Source organism: Aspergillus nidulans, chromosome VII, assembly GCF_000011425.1.
Source record: "Aspergillus nidulans FGSC A4 chromosome VII".
In the NCBI taxonomy this organism is placed as follows: Eukaryota; Fungi; Ascomycota; class Eurotiomycetes; order Eurotiales; family Aspergillaceae; genus Aspergillus; species Aspergillus nidulans.
Genome location: NC_066263.1, coordinates 4074439 through 4096940, shown reverse-complemented (window position 1 = coordinate 4096940; position 22502 = coordinate 4074439). Strand labels below are relative to the sequence as shown.

Sequence of the window (22502 nt, the reverse complement as noted above, 5' to 3'; positions counted from 1 at the left end):
GACGGGTGTGGTTAGCGTGGCCTCGAGCGGTGGCTAGGCTTGGACCTGGATCTCTCAAATGGGACTCTGGATGCGTCGGGTTTCACTTGACCTCGAATATTCGAGAATACGTGTGTAATTGCGCGTCCTGAGGGGGTGATTCAGGGCCATTCCATAAGACATATCCTAGTCCTTTAGATCGAGAATAAGCTTTAGATGTGCCTAGGAAAGTCGATGCAAGATAAAAATAGCCGGCATCCAGTTAACGGATCTTATATCCGATCCTGGTTTAGCATCACTGTCGCAGGTACACCGCTCTTGAACGCGGTCATATACATCCATAACTCGTTTGCCTCGATCCCAATGCCCGTTTCTTCATTTTCTCAGGCGAGCATGATTCGCTCACGAGCCCTTCTAGAAATAACACAACTCATCCATGGAACGCCGACCGAGATTCGTGGAAGAGTCTGGATCTAGTCGGTGATCTCGATCCGGCCTTGCAGGCGCAGCCATTTGCAGCCAAACCCGTTGGTGAACTGGCTGGAACCACGGAGATACACAACAGCGACCCAGGGATCATGCAAGGAAAAGGTAAATAAAAAAATAAAAATAAAAAATAACCAAAAACTGCACATAGCTTTTGCACAGGTAGTCGCCGGCTACACACTCGTCAGAATATCGACATTCAAATGCCATAACACTTGATTGTGACGTCAGATCAAGGAGGTACCGATGATCGGTCGATCTTGACTGCCTTTGACTTGTAGCATGGAGAATACGGGGTTCCCCAATGGACAAGGGATTCAGAATGCTGAAAAGACATGGCCAAATCCACCGAGCACCGACACTCGACGAGGCAACGGCGAGGCCACGGCAAGGCCACAACACGGCCACGGCGAACCACGGCGAGACCACAGAGTTCATGAGGTGGCATTGCGGCCATGTCATGCGATCTCGAGTCTTGTTCATTCACCTGCAGTGGTACGGCGATGCCGACTCGGAGAACCAGCCTGATTCAAAATACAGACAAAGCACGTAGCACGGACAGCGCATATCTGCAATGCGAACAGACCGAGAGGGGAACTGTTGAGGTAATGCTCCGGTATATGGCGATCAAACACCAGGTGCACTGTGCGGTTATGTACCCCGTATACTAGCTCCAGCCTCCAGTCTCCAGTCTCCAGTCTCCAGTCTCCCGTCTCCAAGTCACAGTAGGTCCCGATAGGAGCCGCCGTTTCACTGACGACCGTCATGTTTCAGTGGCCTCCCGGGTCGGAACATGTAGGCGACGTGGTCTCAGCGCTGAATCTCAGACTCGGACACTATTACACTATTGTTGCCGAAAAATGAGCCAATGAGCCAATAAGGGGCGTTTTCCGAGCACGCACTCCATCGCAATCAATCGCATTCCGGAAACCCGAGAGGAGATGAGCCGATTGTGAGAAAAATGACGGGAGATGAGCTGCGGGTGGGGGTGTCAGAGATTCAACGCGTTTTATAGGCAGCAGCTCTAGGACGACTCCCCACAGTCTAAATCTCTGCTGGGAGCGCCACGCCATGCCTATTGGCATTGGCGCTGGCGTGCTGGCAGCACTTGGCGGTGGTGAATGGTTAAATGGATTTCCTAATTTCTTTTTTGGGATCAGACAGGGATACGCGCTTCGTTTTGTTCGAAAAGGTTGTTTGCTAGAAGAAGAATTTGGACGACGCAAAATGATACTGCCAAGTGGACTGGAATGCTGATGATCACCATCTGCTGGGCATGTTATTGTTAGCGACTCCGCCGGGTCCGCCGTGGTTCCACGCTCGCAGTCTCTGGATAGTCAAGAGTAGTTTTCTCGATGGTTTGGACGGCTTTTGGACGGGTACGGAGTAATGAGTCTACGCCGGTACATACCGAGTACGTATGCCGTGCTTTAGCTACGTTTAGCTACGGTCTTATGTCGACGACGTCTGAGGTTGAGACGCAGTGACCATCAACCACGACGCCGGCTAGCTGGTAGCCTGATGCTCAGCCGCGTAATGTCAACGTTTTCATTGTGGCATTGCTGCTATGCTGCTATTTCGATCCGAGTCAGACTCAGACACTGCCAGACACATTCCGAGTACCGCTGAGACAATGTCATCCAACGGGTTTTGAGGCAAACTCTGCATCAGGTCAACCGTGACGCGCTTGATGATTAAGATGGATATCATCGATTCAGGTGTTATGGGCGGCTGGTGGCGGGCCTGCTGGTTGGGATCCCGCTGTAGAGTAGAGGAATGATAGAATGATGCAGCGACGAGCAGGATCCGATCTTTTGTACCACTTCTCCGTATCCATGCAAGGCGAACCGAGATCCTGAGCAAGTGAGGGAGGGCACTGGGCAGGCCCGCCAGTGAGAACTGTGGGCTGGATGGAATCGCAAGTTCCACACCCTCCCCTTGGTCCTGTTTTCCTTTCTTTCCCTCGTCGAATGCTATAATTATTTTGTATCCCCCCCCGGCGATCCCCTACTGTTCTGCTTTTCCGTCAGTGCTGCGCGTTGACCTTACATTACCACTTTTTGAAACATACTGTTCCTGACTCCTACTCTGACTTCTCTGACTTTCTTGATTTTTACTCTCTACTCTGCTGCTCTACTCTACTATACTTCTTCTACTGCTCTACTCTACTCCTTCTACTGCCGATCCTACATGTCGTTATAACAGAAAATGCTGCCCTCGGCCTCATCGAACTCGTCGCAGTCCTCTTTCGACAGCCCCATCAGCCAGTATCCGCCTCAGCAACATGCCTGGTTCCCGGCTCCCGTCCCGTCCATGCCACGCCGCAGAGAGCTGCCCAAATTCCCACGCTTCTACTCAACGCCGCTAGACCAAGACCACCCCGACTCAACACCGCTGAATATCTACGGCCTCGAAGAACGCGAGCCCTCGATTGCCGAACGGCCTCGCCGCTTCCTCCGCTTCTCCCGCGCCCTCGACGATATCAAAGAAGATTTCACCTCGCAACCGAACCCGCGTAACACCGCCGAGGCCATCCGCGCCCGCCGTCAGTCTACGTTCTCGTCCTTCTTTTTCGACAACAATTCAAACCCTACACTGAGCAGCGTCGGTCCAGCGTCCGCTTCGGCAAGCGTTTTCCATTCGTCGGGCGCTAGCGTTGCGTCGGGAGCCGGCTCGATCAGCCCGGATAGTGACAGTGCTAGCTCTGCAGGTGCTCGGCCGTTTCCGCCGCCGCCGCCAATCCCCGAGAGCTCGACACAGCGTCCGACCCTAGGGAGGCGGCTAAGCCGCCGGCTTTCGCGCCTGAGCTTTTCTCAACGCAGGGCCAGCTACCGCGCTGGGAGTGCCAGCATCTCCCAGCCAAATCTGATCGGGAGCAGTAACCAGCTCTAGCGCCCAGCTCGCCCCAAGCCTCCCACTGCGGACCTGACCTGACTTATGCAGGGGTGCTGACTCCCCTTACATCCGTGGAGTCAAGCCGACTACCAAAACAATAATGCTCAAACCCAGCCGTCCGTTCTCTAAGATATACATAGAATTGACGGATCATGTCTTCTCTCGACGCAACCCAACCACTTCCACAACCACTTCACCACTTACCGATAATCCTCGGCGAGAGCGCGCGCCACCTTAATATCTCTTTCTCCATTTGGACCCCTAACTCCAGTCCTTGCGCTCTTGACAATTTTCAGTACTCATCCATTTGCATCTATCCGTCATCAAAAGAACTGCATTTCACTCAAAATTCGGTACTCAGTCCTCAGCGTGGAGTACATTTCCTACTCTTGTCCTTGCTCCAGCCATTTCTTTACTTGCGATTTAGCTGCATCTCTGGCGTTGGCATCTTCGGCTTTCTTTTGGCTCTTTCCTCCAAGAACCTACTCACTCCTTCAGTTGGATATTGTTCGCTCGTCCATATCTTCCTCCAGTGTCCGACAATATTCTTTCATACTATCCGTCCTGTGCTGTCATCCAACAGCACCAGTAATGACCGCTCTTGGTTAGCCTCTATCTTTGTATATTTCAACTAACCAACCTTGCTCTCGAGGCATGGATGTATCTGTTCTCGCTTCTAGTTTATATGTACAGTTGGGTTTACATTATCATCTAGAGGTCATGTTTTCGTTCTGGTCAATGACATTGATATTCGACAGTCTGATGGTACCTCGAAATCAAACATTCCATGGTTCTAACACTTGATATAACTGATCTCCCTGACTAGGGTAAACCGCGCGCTGGCTTATAGTGGAGCCTTGCGGACTTCGTTCGGGGCTCGGGCCACCTGGTGTACTTCTTAACCTTGACGGTCAAGTATCTACATATGGATCACGCTTGGAAACCTTGCGGCCTAATTATCAATAGTCTTCTGAGCGTACAGTAGCAACATGCTGGGCGCGAGTATCAGACCCATATATGAATCCTTCCCCAAAAATTAGTCCCGTCTGTACGGTGGACCCGATATACTGCGCGAATTTTTTTTTAGTATATCATAACAATACCAGTCTACCCAGATGATTTGGATATACAATAATGTCTCATCCGCCGGAGCGGAGTTGAAAGTCGCCAGAAACCGGTCGAGACGGACGGGTTCCAATCTTTCTCTCCCCGGTTTCTCCCTCTTGATATCGATCGATCTACCTTAGCCTACCCTATCCTATCGCATCTCATACACACGTTCCGATACGTCGACCGGTTACAAGGCAAGGATTGCTTCAAAGAACAATCGAGATATATTAGAATAAAATTATAGGACCTCAAGTATGTATGTGTATTAGATCGATTTATAGTGGTTCCTTTCTTGTATTCGTGCGCCTGATATTCCCTGCTCGTGTCTAGGTTGCTGCTCTAAACACCCTGTAAACTAGATATTTGTGACTTGCCCGAAATAAATCATGATGTCGACGACAACGCGATAGACTGGTAAATGAAATGCTAATAGGTATAATAAGACGTTTCTATCGTAAAACTCCGAACTCCCTCCCCATGGGCTGGGAAGATCGATGTGGAGGCGAAGAGGAAGACACGACTGTCCAACAAGTCAGCTAGTCAGCTAGCCAGCCAGCCGAACCCAACCCCGCAGTGTAAGGACATGGACAGTGTTGCTGCAGGTGCACTCTGTACGACTCCGCAGAGATTCGTTATATCGACCCCCTCATTCATGAAAGTGAAAGCTGCTCGTTAACTGGACCATTGTAGGTCTTTCGATAAGGCGAGTGCTTATAATGAAACTCCCTCGAGGTCTCTGGTCACAATGGCTATCTGCGCCCGTTTCGCAGCCTCGGCGACTAAACTAAAGTCTCGCAGGAAGGGTGCTGTGGCAGTAGGCCCGCCATTTCCATGAATTTGGTGCGGATATTGCGCCGGGTGTGATGTCTGCGTGTCCTGATGGACTGGAACTTGTTGCGGCTGCTGGCTGGTCACCGGTTGGGACTGGCTCTGAGCTTGCATTTGCATTTGCATGGCCGCGGGCGTGCCTAGGGTGTTCGAAGTCGAGGGCTGGGGATTTGAGGAAAATGTGAGGGTTGCACCTGCTGGGTTGTTCATGGTGTTGGTGCGGGGCTTGGGATGCGAAGACTGAGGCGGGGGTTCCTTGTGTTGAAACTGTTCGTAGGCCAGAACTAGGCGGAGTACAGTTGTACGCTGTAAGCTAGGCTGAGACGTGAGTGCGGAGAGGAGGAGGGAGTTGTGGAGGATGATTTGGACGCTGAGCGTGAAGTTCAAATGAGGCGTCGGAAACAGAGCAGCGAAAGAAGAGAAAAGTGAGGGTGGGTTGATGGTTGATCAGAGACTCGATGGGCTCCACGTGGGGCGCACTCGGGTATACCGCGGTATGACGTTCGGCACTCTGGCCAGTTTTCGCCGAGCCCAGTGGTCAATGTGATAATGATGATAAGGTGAAGAGTTACTATGGAGTTCAGCCTTTTGTGCAAACCCCGAACTAGACAGTACTTTGGATAGGGTGATTTGCCGCGGCGTTGATGCAAGATTAGGGGTTTGGCTCGTGAGACGGTGAGATTCTAAGCGCTGCACTGATCGACGACTTCTGATTTTCCTCCAATCCGAGGATGCCCAAGGGTTCGTGCTCGGCTGCACTTCATCGAAGAGCGGTTCAAGACTCGGAACCTTGCGCAATTTTGGGGCTTGACGTTACCATTCAACCGCGTTGAACGCCGGATAAATTCCGGTATTCGGAGCCCATTCGACCGGCGCTCTCTACCTTAACCCAGTTACCCAGGTGTTCACTGGCTTCTTCACCTGCGGGGCTCTTATACATGCAATCCCACTCTCGCGACCTGGTACTAAGCTTCCTGGATCTTCTCGAGCCTTGAGTGAACAAACCTCCATTTTCTTTTTATCCGGAACATGGATAAGGACAAGCGGTTGTCAATCTGACTCCGTGTTTCCATCGGAACGGACAAATCTCGGCGCTGACTCCGGGTCGGATCTGGGGAAAAGCCACGTGATATCATGTGCCTGCAGACGGACACCAAGCCCGATCTGTACGTGATGAACGAGGGGCAGCCCCACCATGAGGAGAATTCAGCTGATTTCGATTTGAGGTTGATACATATCGAATTCATTTGCATCAGTCACTTGGTATATCAAATTGTTGTCTGCCGATAAAGATAATATCAGACACAATGGCAGACGACTTTGATACAGGGGATATGTTCAAGGACCCAGAGGGCTTCTATCCGCCTGAAAAAGAACCTACTTTTGCAGAGCACAGGATGCTCTCAGGCCAGGTAGTCCGCGTGCGCCTGGTTGGCAGCCATCCTCTATATGTAGCTATTCCCGAATTGGCTCATGGTTTTTGGCACTAACATCTCTATGGAGGGAAATATGCTCTGGAATGCCGGCCGCATAAGTTCAGAATATATCGAGACGCACGCCCCCACACTCATCGCTGGAAAGGACGTCCTCGAAATCGGCGCTGCGGCGGGAGTGCCCAGCATTGTCAGCGCAATTATGGGCGCCCGGACCACTGTGATGACCGACTACCCCGATCCGGATCTCGTCGATAACATGCGCCAGAACGCCGATGCCTCGGCGTCGATGATACCTACCGACCCGCCGTCGTCGCTTCACGTCACAGGTTACAAATGGGGCAGTGATGTTGAGCCGCTCAAAGCGTATTTACCTGAGGAGTCGAGGGCCGATGGGTTTGATGTGCTCATCATGGCGGACGTCGTGTACAGCCATCGCGAACACGGGAATTTGGTAAAAACGATGCAGGAGACACTGAAGCGACAAAAGGACGCTGTTGCACTGGTCATTTTCACGCCGTATGAGCCTTGGCTGCTGCCGCAGACCGAGAGGTTCTTTCCTCTCGCTGAGCAGGGTGGATTCACGGTGACGAAGGTGTTTGAGAAGCTGACGGAGAAGCTCTTGTTTGAGAATGATCCTGGGGTATGTGTCTATTGACTATTGAAAGAGCATATTGCTAACAGGCTGAAGGATGAGAGATTGCGAAGAACAGTCTTTGGTTACGAGCTTCGATGGAAGGATGAATTACGATAGACATGATACCTTAGATTCGCTTGGCTGGATAGACATCGTCAATTACATAAATATTCCCTCCCGTCTGACTTGACCATTTCGAAGTGTCGTTAAATATGTCACGGATAAACCACGTGCGCAGATTAGACATCAGATAGATAGAAGGAATGACCTCATATTATTCAAATCTCTGCCAGTTCAGTTGGCAAAGTCCAAGAGCCTCTATAAATCACACGGAAGGCGGTCAAACATCAAAACTCCGCCATCCCCGCTCAAAAGTTACAGCAAAATATCCCAGCCCCTCATTCAAAATATTCATCAGCAATCATGCCAGTACGTCGCAACCCAATAAGATCCACACTCATCAATACTAACAAAGTGCCTTTTTTTCTCAGCTCATAGTTTTAACCGGCTACCCCTGCTCGGGCCTCAGCTACCGCGCCCAACAACTTGCAACGCGCCTTGAAGAAATCCAATCCCAACTAGTCGCCAACGGCATAATCCCTCCTTCGAAATCGAAATACAAGATCCACATTGTCTCAACGCACGATAATGTCAACTACCCGCGGACAGTATACGACACCGCGCGCACAGAGAAGGAGGCGCGCGGAGTTGCATATACAAAGGCTAAACGCATGTTGGGAAGAGATAGTTTTGTGATTCTAGATGGAATGAACTATATCAAGGGGTACCGATACCAACTTTGGTGTGAGGCAAAGGCGTTGGGTACAACGTGCTGTGTTGTATGCTCCCGCTTTTCCCAATTTCGATATGAGGTTGGTCAAAGTGCTGACGGCTTCTTGCTAGGTCCACGTTGGGACGCCGGTTGATCAATGTATTGCGATCAACGAAGCGCGACTGCGGAAAAAGAACGCCTCCCGACCGGACGGCTCCGCGAAAGAGAGTAGAGACGAGAACCCAAAGCCAGCCACTAACCCTTCATCCTCACCCGACTCCACCTCATCCACAGAAAGCAAAGATGAAAGCGACCCCTACCCTCCGGACCTCCTCAACAACCTCATCTTCCGCTACGAAGAACCTTCCATGAACAGTCGTTGGGACAAGCCTCTCTTCACGGTCCCCTACACCGACGCTGAGCCACCAATCGCCGAAATCTGGACCGCGCTGACCGGCATCCCGCACCCAGAAACACAGGAGAAAGAAAACACAATATCAGAACTCGCAGCCTCCCTAACCTCAACAACAATCTCCCCTTCCTCCGCCGCCAGTACAACAACGACAACCCCAGGGGCGTCACGAGGCGGACTCTCCAGTAGACCGCGCGTCGCGATAAAGCCGCACCAGGCCACCGTCGCCCCCGCAACAGCGGACTCCTCAGCCCTCTACAATATGGAAAAACGCACGTCAGCAATCGTTCAAGCAATCCGTTCCTTTACGCTCGCCAACCCCTCCGCAAAAGCTGCCCTCGCCTCCTCCAAAACACAACAGGCCTCCGCCCTTGACAACGAAGATTTCACCCGCCAAGAAGAAGGAATCTGCATCCCCGTTCCAGACTCCTCAACGCCGGTATTCGTACCGGCACACATCGCCTCGGGCAGCGTTACCGATGATCTCGCCGCCGCGGGCGGGATCCTTGCACTCCCCCGGTTACAGAGGCTACGCAGGCAGTGGATTTCGCTGAATCGCGCGTACATTGCGGGGCCACACGCGGCTGTCAAGGGAGGAGGTGGGTTAAGAGAGGGGGAAATAGGGGATGCGTTTGTGAGGTTTTTGAATGCGGATTTCGCCGATGAGGTTGAGGAGCGGTAGGAAGCCCGTTCAGTAGTTCATTACCTGTCGGAATTGTTTGGCGAATTTGGGCTGTTTAATAGGGTTGCTTATCTTGTCTAGAGAAACTGCATATAGCGAAGCATCAAACTTTGGAAAGCGTTAAGAACACCTTTTTACTAGAAGAGAGTGAAGTTTATATAAACCTGATTTTACGAAATCATCACTATATAGATAACCCGAAAGTAGACAGGGCAGGCCCATCGTCAAGAGCACAGAAAGCTCATGAAGTGCAGATCAACTGCACCCCGACTGCATCGCACAAGAAGTATCAGAAGTATTTCCACAAAAACCAATCCAAAAACAATTAAAAATAACACATAAACTCGCATATAGAAGCTATAATATCCCGAAATGAGTTCCTTCCATTCCGTCCTGTTTGTTTTTGTCGGTCGCTAAAGCGCTGCGCTGTCCGTCGCTGTATACAAATCTCAGTCGAACCGAATTGAATCAACCCTTTTTTTGTGATTCTTTTTTCGTCTTCCCCAATGGATTCTCGGTGGAGGAGAAATTCAGGAAGAGAAGCAAGCAAGTAATTTGCAAAATCCACCAGAAATATAGGAAAGCAGAATACGAAATGATATAAAGAATCAAGCCTTCGCAAACTGGGCGATAGCGCAAAGAAGGGTCGAAAACTAGAAGCAAAGATAAAAAGCATTCTCGGAGATAATGTGAGAAAGAATAATGGGTAGCGCAAGGGCGCTAGAGTCCCGCACCGGAACTCGACTTCGACCTGTAATGAAGTTGGTTTTTGCCTGCCTGGATAGCCAGGACAAGACCAGCCCGTCCAGTCCAAACGGGGTCCTTCCGCGATTGAACATGGTGCGCTTCTTACCAGACCTGGGTCATGGTTGAACCCTTGGAATTAGACACAGGTGCAATGCAAATTATTCCTGGCAGTCTGAAAATAATTTGTTGTAGGCCGTTTCATTCAGCATTCATAAAAGGAGGCACAGTGCCCCCGTAGCTGGGATTTAGAAACGCCTCCAAGCTCCATGGAATATGCCAAGCAGTCCTGATCTAGTGGGCATCCTTGTGAAGGAGAAAACAAATTGGCAGCAAATGCAAAAATTATCTTGCTTTGCTCATGGCCATGCTGATTCAAGCGGGAATTCCATTGCCGATTTGAGCAACGGCCTGGCTGGCTTGGGCCTGGCGGTATGTAATTCCAAGGGTAATGAGTTCTTGGAGACTTGCGTTGACCTTGTCATGCATGGCGGAGTCCTGGGGTGTGATGTTGTTGAGTTGCTCAAGGAGACGCCGGTGGCAATTATAGTAGTTCCGTTCAGCGGCCTGGATGTTCTGGCCGTTGTGGACGGATGTCTGCTGGACAGCAGCCTTCAATGGGTTTGTCTGGGACTGTGTGGAGCGGGTGCGCTTCATGGTTTGAGCGCCGCTAACGCCAGGAACTCTGCGTTTGCGTCCAGTGGATTCCTTCTTCTTGGGCTGGTTGGTGGGGGAAGCATCCGGTGAGCTAGGGCGCTCAGACGAGGCGTAGTCGTGGACCCGCCTCATGTGGTCAAAGAGGTTCCAGCGACGGGGGAATCCATATCCTGGGATGGAACGGTCACATCCTTCAAAGAGACAAAGGTGGGGGTTGTCTCCGTGGCCATGGAGACCGTGGGCTTCGCGCTCATGACGGAATAGGCATGCATTTGAGGAGAAGTGAAGCTGGGCATCCATGCAGCTGGGGACCCGGCAACGATATGGCTTCAAGTGGGAATCCAGGTATTTGCTGGTGATATTAGTTTAGATTCAGATATGCCGGGCCATGTTTGACTCACTGGTAAGCACACTTCTGAGTAGTGGGAGGGTGATTGCACGGCTTGTCTCCAGTGGCAAATGGGCAGTAATATTTTGAATCAGAGTGCGGTGGCAGAGAGTAGTATGGGTGGTCACGCGGGTTGCGCGATTCACTACCATCCTTGGACCTCGATCTGAGTGGCTCTTTGACGGGAAGAGGTGGGAAAAACTCGGCATCCTGTTTAACCTGTGGTCGGGTTGGGGACACCTGCAGTGCTGGCCTGCGTGCACCTTTCGAAGGGCGGATTGTCCTGCTGCAGGTCAGAATGTAGCTTGGACGACCTAGGCTGCCGAGTGTAACTAACCTGTTGGGGTCCTGCTCATTGAGAGGCGGTGTCAACGGGAAAATCGGGTCTCCTAGGTTTATCCCGTGGGTTCCAACTGGGGTCGTCGTGATGTCTTTCAACATGGCATCCTCATGCGACATAAAAGCGGGGTATCCAGATTGGGAGCAGGAAGAGGTAACGGCGATATCATTGCTCGCTTCCGTCAGTGGAGGGGAAACAGGCATGTTAAAAACATTGCCAGAGAAATGTTCCATGGATCCCTGGTTATATCGGCTGTCCGAGACAATAGGGTTCCAGTTGTCTCCGGCAGGAGAGCCGTGATCAGGAGTGCATGATGGATGAGTCCCATTCTGGCCGTTGACATCATTCTCAAAGGCAGAAAAATCAAACAGGGAATTGTAAGGGTTAAAATCCTGCTTGGAGAAATCCATTTCGGCTTGTTCGCCAACGTCAGGCAGACCATGAAATTCGGAACCGGCCGAGTACATGATGTCGCTGGCGCCTACCCCGGAGTGGAGCAGGGCATGTTGTGATAATGAAAAAGAAAGCATCTGGACTGCTGGAGAGTCGGGTTTGCTTGACGCAATAGAGTTGCTATCAAGGCAGTCCACATCATTCATCGACCACGGCTTGTCGCTTTGGGCAGTACTTGAACACAAGGAGAAGCTATCCTGGCTCAAAAGTTCATCATCCTGGGATCTTGAGGCCAAATGTCCTTGGATATGCCTTGATTGTGAGTGGTCCATGTGAAGCATTGTTTGGGATAGAGAAAGGTGCTCCGAGTCGGTCTTGGCGCCTGAGGCCATTGTAAGTTTGTGATCCAGTGTGCTGGGAGAAATGCAGCGACTAGAACGAATGCCGAGTCAGTAAATCTACATCAAAAGCGCAAAACGACAGAAAGAACAAGAAATCATGCGTCCGAGGTAGCGCTCAGGGTCCATATCAAGATTCCTAAATGTTTATTAGTTTCAACTTCCGCAGGGCAGAGGCGCAGGAACACTAACCATTTGGTTGAAGCCACAAAGGATAATCCTCAGGTCGCCAGGTTATTAAGTCATCAGGTCGTCTAAGTCGACAAGGATTGCACCACTGGTCCATACGGGGCGAAGTCATCCGGGATCCTGGTCGAATCGGCGAGGATAAAAAGAAACAGAAACAGCCTGCGTTCTGTGATCGAATCCTGGGTCACACGTCGACTTTCATTCCTGGAAGCTGAGGTCACTCCAAGGCTGAGACTGTTTCCATGCAGCCGGATATCCACGGTTTACGGTTTAGACTGGGTCAACGGAAGTGCAACAACATTAGATGCACGCTGAATAATCCTTCTGTCGAGATTGGTCAAGGATACCATGGCAATCAGAGCAGCTTGAAGTCCAGGGAAATGAGAAATCTGGTTCATATTCTGTAGTTCTTTCAAGGTCCATGTGTGGCTCCAACTCCGGCCGGAGTTCGGTTTATTCCAGGTAATCACATCAGGTCATCAAGTCACAGATCAGGCAACCAGCGGTTCATATAAGGCAATGTCCAAATCCTCCACTCCAGGCTTTGAGTGAGAGGTGATTAAATCCAGAGAGTAGAAAGATAGTCCAGTTGTCGAAGCGAGTGTGCCAACATTAAACAACACTCGTAGTGTCCAGTCTCGCAGCGGCTGCCGCAGACAAATGGTCATGGCCATCATTGTCATCAAGATTCTGGGTAACCGCGATGCGGCACCGAAGATCCAGGTAGAGGCAAAAGGAGATGTTCAAGAGATCCAGGCAATTGTTGCTATGTATGGTCGACGATGGTCCTCAGGGTGGTCCATTGGAGTGGCGCGCATGTTGCAATGAAATAAAAGCACAAAACAATGGGAGTAAGAAATGATCGAGGGGACTACCTGTTGTGTCGAACTGCTCAGACAAGAAGCCTGGGAGTAGATAAAAATGAAAGAAACAGAAACAAAATCCTATCCAGGGCACGGATTGAAATCCAATGGGAAAATCTCCGAGGCTTTAACTGTGTCCAAGATATCCACGGGCGAGACTGCCGAGAAAACAAGACGGTCCTTCAGAGCAGAGCAAGTGGAAGATTTGACTGTGACAAATCTGTGTAGAGAAGAGTATATATAAAGGTGCGAGAAAGAGGAAGGTATCAAGTGGTATCAATGTATCGAGTCCTTGGAAGTAGAAGGCAAGGTAAGGTGACAATGGTCGATCAGGTTCTGGTTAAAAAGGGAGTTGAGGTAAAAAGGAAAAGTCGAGAGTGAGGGGGGGTTGGGCAGCCTTATAGTAGCGACGAGCACATGAGATGACAGAGGGCACGCACAGCGGCAGAGCGAGCATTAGCAACCAGGGAAGTGGAGGCAGCCTCACTCTCAGTCCTTTTTCACCCCAATCAGGACTCTCCAGCGGGCTTGACGTGGCCCTGAGAGTGAGAATGACTGGTTCAGAGGGAACGGCACGTCCCGATTCGGTTTCCTTGGTCGAGGGAGCGGTGAAGCAGTCTTGCCCCTATTAACTATCATTGGCGAGTAGTCCCGACCGGATGATGCAGTCTCACGGCGAAATGAGGCTAGCTTGAAACTATGGGAAGCGGCCGGGTCAACCCTGAGCCAGTCAGCAGCACAACTAGCAGTCCCCCCGGCCCCGCCTGCCCTGTGATACCCTTCATCCTCTGGTTGAAAGGCCATCCACGTCAACGCGCGGAACTGCAGGAGCGCAGGCTGAAATCTCACGGTCAAGATGTCACCGTGTCAGAGCAGACCCCGCGCTGCAAGCCCATCACGCATCAAACCGGGGGTTCCAAAGTCGAGCAAAAAGTACGTTGTTGAAGGTGATGATGCATCGACTTAATCGTTCTGATTAACTTACGAGAGTGCTGAAGAGAGAAGCACGGACATGTTGGGCAGCAATGCATCCTTAGCACCACTAATTTGAAAAATTTCGGAGATTTCGACTCAGGAACCAAGATGATATTCTTCATTTTCTACCAGTGACAACTATCTGAGAGACCTAGACTTGCATTCATTCGTCAGCTCATAGGACAAGCATCAAGCAGGGTCAAAATAAAGACGAAAGAGCAGTATCAGATATATACGGTGATGGTACTGTTGTCGTTCATGATTTTTCAGGTGAACTATGCTTTTTGGTATGGTGCTCATCATAATAGGAATGGATCCAAGAAGCGTTGCTAAAAAGGAGAATCAAAGTTTGCTTACCTTGAGTGAAAAAAGGTCAGTATTTGAGGAAAACCAAAAGGCTGACCAGTGTTGGCTAGCTGGCTTTCATCTTTTATCCATCAGCTTCCCTGGGCAAATCATGCAACCGGGGCGCCTAAGACAGGGCCAATTGCTGATCGGAACGCTTCAGCCTCGAGGATTGTCCTCATGAGATGGCTTCAACCTTCAGCTGGCGTTTGAGTCGACATCTCACCAGAATTGACAGAGAAGAAGGTTGTTTGGCGTCAAAAAGTGGATTTTGTGGACGAAAATGTGGAAGCGAGTCACGTGAATAAGCTTAGTCACAGAATAGCACCCGATGCAGCCTCAAATGTGGCTAAGTTCTCTGTGTCTTTGGAAGTTATTAGGCAGGACGTTCAGTTCAGCCAGCAGCTGGTATCTTGGGAGTCAAATCATCATTTCCGGTATAAAAAAAAAAAAAGAGCCGGTAGATGAATTGAACAGCCTGATGAGAAACTAAACACATAGGATATGCATCACAATAGGAGAAGTTGCCCAATACCGTCACTGGAGACGGTCGATTCTTTCTGTACTATTCAAGCTGCGTTTGTGCCGTCCTGGGTTTGCAGCATCGAGAAACAGCTGTCTGGATGTCTCTAAAATGTCAAATCGGTTGGTGCAACTAGCCGAACTGCGAAATAAAGTGTTCGTGGTGCTGGAAAAACAGACCGAACATCCTTGAACCGCTGGCTGCGGTCACTGACGCCAGAGCCTGTCTTCAACGACGATCAAAGGGATGATCTCCCAGGCTTCAAGACACTCTCCGTACCTAGTGGGCGTGTTCTCACTATTGATCCTGATGTTCGAGCCAAATGATTCCCACCCAGCAGCATCAACTGCGAGGAATTGGCGCTGGGATTACTGTTTAGTATATCACAACGTCTTATCGACTTGCCATATCATTAAGATCAACAGTGAAAAAATGCCTTTGTTCTATACTGAGTTGCTAAATTATAGTAAACTTCATCGTTCTATCGCTGATAGTATACAGAAAGTCCTCATCTGTTCAAGTATGTAGAAATGGGCTCTCATCAAGACCAACCGAAGCACTATATCTCTGTATCTAGTACCCCTCCTGGTTCACTAGGTGAAACTGCGCAGGCGGAAGATCGACCTCCACGGGCCCAAAATACTTCTCAAACACCTCAACCAAGTCCTCCTCAGCCAACTGCATATGTTCCCCCGACAGCGTCTTGAAATCCAATGCTCCCTTCTCGTCCAACACTCTCAGCCCCAGCCAATCCTCCTTGTAGATGTCCCTCTCCCGCAAGGGCGTCACTTCCCCGGTAGTCGTGTTCACCTCGGCAAACCAGGAGCTCTCCTTTGGATGCACAATAGTATCATCCTCAAACATGAACATGGCAAAGCGATTCAAGGTGCTCAAGTTCTTCTTGTAAGTCGCATTCTTCAGCACCCGCTCGTTATTCACATCCGCCAGGAAGTTGCTATTCTCCAAGTACTCGCCTAGCTCCGCGGGATCTCGGAAGTACTGCGCCGGGACGAAGCGCGATTGCACAAGATTCGACCACCGTCCGACACGCAGAAGGGCCTCGGCTCCCCGGCAGACAAAGTCGCCCCAGCTGCACGCCTGGAACTCAAAAATCCCGTTATGCTGGCTGCCAAAGGTGACGAGGTTGCGGACTGGAGGGTTATTGCATCGCTCGACGTATGCGCGTAGAAACTGTCCGCCCTGTGAGAAGCCTAAAGCATTGATTGCGGGCGCAGTGGAGAGAATTGGTTCGGCGGCAAGCTGGGCACAGACGGTGGATAGTTGCTCTGTGACGTTCCCTAAAAATGTGGCTTGACGATCACTAGATGCGGAGTCCCCAATATGGATTATATGTACATATGTTCCTGGGTTGGTTGATTCTGCGAGCGATGCAACTTGTCTAAGGCCTGAGCGGGTGTAGTCGTCGCCAAGCCCGTGCCAGATCACAAGCGGGAGAGGAGTGAATTCGGAGGAGGCCGGGGATGCAGGAAAGGCGGCAGTGAGTAAAGGTAAGGCGACGAGAGAGGTATATGCTAGGGGTCTCATATTGGAAGTTGGTGAAGCAAAGCGTAAAACGTAGCAAAAGATGTGAGGAAATGAGAGAGCCTAAGAATGTTGGGTTAGATATGGAGACACAAGTGCGGAGAAGCTTCCGAGTCCCCACATGTGATCTGACACAGCAGTGAATCACGGAAGTATACATTAACCAGATTTTGAAGGTCCAGAATCATTACTCCGAGAGCATCGATACTGCTACATGGGAGCTTCGGGTTCTAATCGGACGAAGCTCAACAGCACAATCTTGTTTAATAAATCCATGTACGCAGACCAGACTGGAACATATCCTTAACATCACTGACCATGAAAATTAGAATCAAGCTAAATATATATATATACGTACAAACTATAAATTTCCGTACAATGTACCATGACAAAGAACTCATATAACAGGGATATAGTATAAAAGGAAATCTAGAGGGGTGCAATGTGCAGAAGGAATGGATACCGAGCCTTCCAATAGGCAAGGACGGAGAAACAGGTAGAATATGTGCAAGCGTCCCAAACAAAAGAACATGATGTGGTTGAAGTAGTCAGGAGCCATTAAAGGCTGCAGTTGGAAGGAATGAAATGTAAAAGAGAAGGTAAAGACAAGTCGACTAGTAAGGTGGGCGGCCAATGCCACCAGTCACACTACGTCGGCCACTGTAGTTGGAAGCAACTCTCGGTTGAAGAGTAGAAGCTGGTTCTGATGATGATAAAACTCCTTCTAAGAGTTTCTGTACGTCGCGTCGCTGGGAAGTCTCTTCTACTTCCTGCAAGCCGTACGAGTGAGTTCCTGTGGATTTACCGTTGATCGCTACCTCAGGAACTTCGGCGCCGTTCACTAACCCGACACCAGTCCGAGATTTCTGCCTATGCAGAGTCTTGTCATCCGCAGGGGCTGCGATGCCGAACTTTCCGTTGATCAAGCTCTGTTTGCGTGATGAAGCAGTTGAAGGGCGGTCAGGTGTAGGCAGCGAACGCTGAGAGTCGTTGGGAAACCCGCCCGGGATAGATATGCCATGCGGAATTGGTGGGACTGGGGGTATGGAGGAGGACGAAGCCCGAAACGCGGTTTGTAGGTACCCGTAGTTATTCCCATTGCTCAGAGGTCTCGGTGTTTCCATACCATCGCCATCAAGCGGCTCTTGTCCATCCCTCGTGGGCAGTAGGATTGACCCACCATCCCCTTCGAACTCAGAATTGGAGAACCCGCTAACCATACTCTCACTACTAGAAGAGATGATGCTGCCATTAGAGGCATCCAGCCGGCCCCGCAATGGGCTTAGTCGGCGGTCCCTATCGGGAGCCTGGACAGAGAGAACACGCCTCAGCTCGTTCACGCGAACAGGAGAGTCTCTGCTCGAGTTATGGTTTGGTGTCACCGTTTTGTCCGGCATACTCATGCGACGAGAAGTCTGAAGACCCGCTGTGGCAACATGGGCTGTAGAAGGTGAGTTTGTAGAGATGGAACTGCCGGTACCATTGGCGTGCGCATGGCCACGCACAGGTAAGGTCCCTGTCCTCGAACCGTTGAGAGAGAGAGCTTCAGCTTTCTCTCGCTCAGCAGCTTCCAAGGCGCTCTGTTTGGACCAGGGGGACAACATTTGTTCCCTAACTACTGGTGGAAGAAGGTCGCTTAGTTGTTGGTTTGCGGGTGGTAGATATCCTCCTATTACCGGCTTCCCCAGATTGCGCCCCGGGGAGGTTGGCGGATCATGAGCAGGCACGGTCCGGTTGTAGGACTCCTCGATCCGACGGACAAACTCCTCGACGCCATCTTTGAAAAGAGTCATTTTATCCGTCTCTCTAGTATTATGGCTGAGAGCATGTCGATCATCCTTGATGATACTTTCGAAGCTTTCCAAAGAGAATCCAATGCTATCCAGCCAAATGCTGCGGGATTTGCGCTTCTCAATTTCGGTGTAGATCTCCTGTCCGGCCCTATGGGTGTCCAGGCCGAAAGTCTCGGACAATACCCAGAGGTATCCATGCACCAGGCTGCCAATATTAACTTTAGCTGCTTGTGTATTTGAATTTTCTAAAGTGGTCATGTCATCTTGTAGCTTCAGGATCATTGGCAGTCCAAACCTAGCCGCATTTATGCCGAGGTTCTCAACGAGGCTGGCTAAAAGTAAATGGAGTATCCTGATCTCCTTCTCTTGTGTTGAACTCTGCAGAGCAACGTCATAGATTGTCAAATGCAGTAGACGGAGGAAGTTAGACTGAGCCACGACCAGGGCCTTCTCTCTATGATGAGTTCCCGTTGCACGTTTAGCAGCCCTCTCAGAAGTATTGGAGAAATCACGCCTCGCTGATATTAAAGCAGTCGTGGTAGATCGATCCTTCAACTTTAGGTCGTTTTTATTCGTCTCCAATTTCAGCCAGTATAGGAGTGCATCAACGTACGCATATCGGACCTCCTTCTGCGGATCTTGAAGGAGCCAGTGGGTTCCTTCCCAGACGTGGATTCCAACAGGGTTTCGCGATTCGACACCAGCTGATGTCATAGGCCGTTGAGAATTAGCCACTAGTAGGATGTTTTTGATAGCCCTGAGAGCACAGACTTTCGCACTGGTTGAGAAAAAAGATGTTGGGTTTGCTTCCGATAAATGCCCGTCTAGCTGTTCAGGTATTACTGCTGAAACTTGATCTTGACCATGCGGCGGTTTGATTCGAGTTAAGATTGCCCTGAGCATATCAACAACTTGATCCCCGTAGTAGATATGCGTAGTAAGATCACCGATGCACTTTTGGAGGAGTACAAGCAGGTCCTTCTTCTTCTGAGATAGGTTCGTGCCGTCGTCGTAGCCTGGCTTCTCGCTGGAGTCAGGCTGTTCATCAGTCCCTTTAGCCGATGCTGGTGATACTAACATTGCCATATAGCGCATCAATCCCAGCAGAACATCGATCACGCTAAGTCCGATCATATTCACTGAGGATTTCAAAAGGTAGTCAATGATATATATGACTGTGAATGCTTCGTCAAGTGTGTCTTCCTTCGGTGGGATCTCGAACAGAACTTCCATAGCAGCACTTGAGATAATGAAACGAGCCTGAACTGGACACCATTTGGCTACGACTTCAATCAATGACGTAGCCCAATTGTTTTCATCAGTATCCAGCGACAAGTATGTGTTATTCGATTGTCCTTTTCGCAAAATGAAATCGAGCACGAGTCTAGTAGTGAGGCGAATCTGACCACGGCTGCTACCGTTGACAATGACCTGATCTAGACAGCGAAGAGCAAGCAGCCTCATGTCTAACTCAGCTTTCCTGTCAACATCCGCAATGTTCTGGGCAGCCAATGCCGGATCCCCTTCCGCAGTGTCAACGGTTTGGACGGTAACAGCGCTATACCTCCGTCGAGACGCAGGGTCCGGCACATTCCGCTCCGCTTCATGGAGTTTGTGTTCAAGAGACTCAATAAACGAATCTTCCCCATTGTACAGATTTTCCATAATGACGGGGAGTATTATTCGCAGCAAATCACCGCCATCTGCTGCCAAGCCAGCTTCAGAGCTGACTGCTCCCTTGATAGCTCGCAGTCCTGCATTCTTCCACCGTATCGTCTGCGGAAGGCTAGAGATCTTCGACGGATGTTGCTGTTCTTCATGAGCAAAGCCAGCGTATATCTGTATAACATCCCGGTATTGATTCGCAAAATCCTGCTCAGCGGATAGCGCAGCCATGTCTTGGTGTCGGCAGAAGGTCTCAAACGTCGCAATCGAATCCTCTACCATAGAGATATCGCGAGACCGAAGTACGGTTTCGATGATGGTCAAGACAGACCGCGCGAATATTGGTAGATCACGGGGAACCTTTTCAATGAGCGCGCTCAGTATTTGAAGTGTGACTTGGACATTTCTAACGAAGAAAGTCAGAGTCAGCGAAATTCAGCAGTCAAAGAATAGCAACAAGTAGTCATCTCCTGAATCATGGCCTCCCATAACTCACCCGATTTTACGGCGCCAGACATCTCGGGCGGCTCTTTTCTCTAGGAAAGCGCTGACCTTGGGGAGCTTGCTGCGGCGCGTGCTCACGTAGTAAAGAAGGTATGAGAGTTCGCTGGAATTCGGCTTGACCTCTTGAACTCCTTTTTGATATTGAGGGTAACACTTGAGTACCAGTATCTGGTGCTTTGGCCGGCATGTCTGGCGTACAGTTTCCATCGGCATGTTGAGAGGGCGTCCGTAGCGATTTCTCCAGCGATAACGGTGCCGGTTCCACGATAACTGATTTCAAATGGATCAAATATTGAAGTCCAAAGATATCCAGGCGTAACGAATGAGATCGAGAGGGCGATTTCGATAAGGTCGTCGTTAAACCATCGGGGCTTCAGGAGAGCTTGATGTCACTTCGCAGCTGTGATGAGCGGAGATTGGTGAGATTGCTTGGCGAGAGGAGTTCGCAGTCGAGGCGGATACTGCGGGATCTTTAAGAAGAGAGAGAAGGTCCATCTGCAGCGAAAACCCAAGTGCGGTCAATCTGCACGTAGGGCGACGCTATTGAAAGACGACAACCTGTCGTTTGGGAGATGAGGGAGGCCCGATGGGGGACAGCCAAAATTAACGTGGTTGGGTCGGGGAGTCGGCAGTTTCACCTTGTCCGCGGACCAACGTGACGATCAAGTCTCTTAAAAGGCCGTTTAATCTAAGGACTGTCAAGCAGTCTTCCTGGAAGGATATATGCTAATACTTTCGGGTTCTATGCATACTCTTATTTATGCTATTAAGCATTGTGGATTGATGTACCGCCCCGCCTGCCCTGGTTCCTTCTCTGTTTGGTCGGTGTTACCAGAGAGCGTACAAATCACATATTTCTGATGGAAACCCACAGCAATTTTCCCAATTCGCACTTCTTTCGTTTGCCTAACTCTCATGTTTAGCCGTCAACTAGTGCGTTTGTCAATATGTTTTCAAGGGCAAGGATGGAGCGTACGGCCATATGCCTCCGCGTCCCATGCTCCCCCGCACTATTCACTTCTTGATTGGGAAACAAGCACAGATGCGCACCTCGGAGACTCGGAGCTCTGATACTTTGGCGATTGCTGGGAGCTTGATGGGCATGCTCGTACGCGGACGACTGGGCGTTCGACGTCCTCAAAGATTACCGGCGCCGTCGACGATCACAGGAGAGATACCTCGGTCACACATGATGCACCAAAAGCCCGAGCGGAGTGTCAGTGCACAAAATCGTCTTTGCGACAAGCACCACATATCCACAACATGCGGAGTACATGGTTCAAGCCTAAGAAGATCATGCTCGGCCGACACTTTCTGGGACCTATAGATCTCTCCCACTTGCGGGGAGTCCATCCGATCTCCGGCCACACAGTCCAGCCAGCAGCCCCGAATGGCCATAGAGCGAGAGCGCGGAATCCGTCAAGCCCTTGCCATGGCGAGTGCAATCAAGTAATCAGGTCTTTCCATGTTGATTCTCAACATTTCCTCTGTCCCCTTTGTTTTGCTCCGTATTCTGTTCTCCTGCTTCCGCAGCGCTCTGCTCGCCGTTGAGGTCCACGCCCGCCAACCTTTCAATCACCTGCGGACGGATGATATCACGACGAAATTTTTCCTCTTGTAGAAGCCGTAGCGCGCGGAGGGTCGCTCCGGGATGTGTCAAAAATTGCGAGTATTCGGGCGTCTTCCAGTAAGAGTAGAGATAGGCGAGGTACGCTGCAAACGCCTCGGCGTCCGGGTCTGAGTTGTCGTCATTGACTTCGTTCTCGTTACCAGATTTGGAAATTCCTAGCAGGCTTGGATAATTCACTGCAAGATGAGACAGGTAGTACGGGTTTGCGAGAGAGGATACGAATTCAAGTTCGAGCGTGAATCGAGGATTGGTGAGAGTCGCCGGTGGTGGCTGCGCTTGGTCGTTTTGTGGTTGAGCCATGAGGAAGTTGGGGAGAGTT

At 50.4% G+C, this 22502-nt stretch overlaps 10 protein-coding genes across 10 annotated transcripts, besides 1 other annotated feature; 5 read left to right on the top strand and 5 right to left on the bottom strand.

Moving 5' to 3' along the window:
• Positions 1-22502: part of a sequence feature (contig 1.42 328..99573(1)) that runs on past both edges of the window.
• On the top strand, positions 2501-3357 carry ANIA_02502 (uncharacterized protein; the record flags this gene model as incomplete). The annotated part of the gene is made up of 1 exon (XM_655014.2): positions 2501-3357. Exon 1 carries the CDS (start codon positions 2674-2676, stop codon positions 3355-3357), a length of 684 nt encoding a protein of 227 aa, XP_660106.1. The 5' UTR covers positions 2501-2673.
• On the bottom strand, positions 5182-5508 carry ANIA_02501 (uncharacterized protein; the record flags this gene model as incomplete). The annotated part of the gene is made up of 1 exon (XM_655013.1): positions 5182-5508. One exon carries the CDS (start codon positions 5506-5508, stop codon positions 5182-5184), a length of 327 nt encoding a protein of 108 aa, XP_660105.1.
• Positions 6606-7485, top strand: efm7 (S-adenosylmethionine-dependent methyltransferase efm7; the record flags this gene model as incomplete). Its single annotated transcript, XM_655012.1, has 3 exons — positions 6606-6710; positions 6754-7374; positions 7423-7485. The coding sequence occupies 3 exons, from the start codon at positions 6606-6608 to the stop codon at positions 7483-7485; spliced, it is 789 nt and encodes a 262-aa protein (XP_660104.1).
• Positions 7792-9563, top strand: ANIA_02499 (putative RNA polymerase II Elongator complex associated protein Kti12; the record flags this gene model as incomplete). The annotated part of the gene is made up of 4 exons (XM_655011.1): positions 7792-7797; positions 7860-8240; positions 8272-9151; positions 9427-9563. 4 exons carry the CDS (start codon positions 7792-7794, stop codon positions 9561-9563), a joined length of 1404 nt encoding a protein of 467 aa, XP_660103.1.
• Positions 10354-12148, bottom strand: ANIA_02498 (putative C2H2 finger domain protein; the record flags this gene model as incomplete). The annotated part of the gene is made up of 3 exons (XM_655010.1): positions 10354-10987; positions 11037-11306; positions 11361-12148. The coding sequence occupies 3 exons, from the start codon at positions 12146-12148 to the stop codon at positions 10354-10356; spliced, it is 1692 nt and encodes a 563-aa protein (XP_660102.1).
• Positions 13906-14543, top strand: ANIA_11346 (uncharacterized protein; the record flags this gene model as incomplete). The annotated part of the gene is made up of 2 exons (XM_050613071.1): positions 13906-14139; positions 14490-14543. The coding sequence occupies 2 exons, from the start codon at positions 13906-13908 to the stop codon at positions 14541-14543; spliced, it is 288 nt and encodes a 95-aa protein (XP_050468913.1).
• On the top strand, positions 15161-15375 carry ANIA_11345 (uncharacterized protein; the record flags this gene model as incomplete). Its single annotated transcript, XM_050613070.1, has 2 exons — positions 15161-15171; positions 15204-15375. 2 exons carry the CDS (start codon positions 15161-15163, stop codon positions 15373-15375), a joined length of 183 nt encoding a protein of 60 aa, XP_050468912.1.
• ANIA_02497 (palmitoyl-protein thioesterase family protein) lies at positions 15623-16594 on the bottom strand (the record flags this gene model as incomplete). Its single annotated transcript, XM_655009.1, has 1 exon — positions 15623-16594. One exon carries the CDS (start codon positions 16592-16594, stop codon positions 15623-15625), a length of 972 nt encoding a protein of 323 aa, XP_660101.1.
• Positions 16996-20766, bottom strand: ANIA_02496 (protein efr3; the record flags this gene model as incomplete). Its single annotated transcript, XM_655008.2, has 2 exons — positions 16996-20455; positions 20546-20766. The coding sequence occupies 2 exons, from the start codon at positions 20764-20766 to the stop codon at positions 17206-17208; spliced, it is 3471 nt and encodes a 1156-aa protein (XP_660100.1). The 3' UTR covers positions 16996-17205.
• ANIA_02495 (protein soh1) lies at positions 22007-22483 on the bottom strand (the record flags this gene model as incomplete). Its single annotated transcript, XM_655007.1, has 1 exon — positions 22007-22483. The coding sequence occupies one exon, from the start codon at positions 22481-22483 to the stop codon at positions 22007-22009; it is 477 nt and encodes a 158-aa protein (XP_660099.1).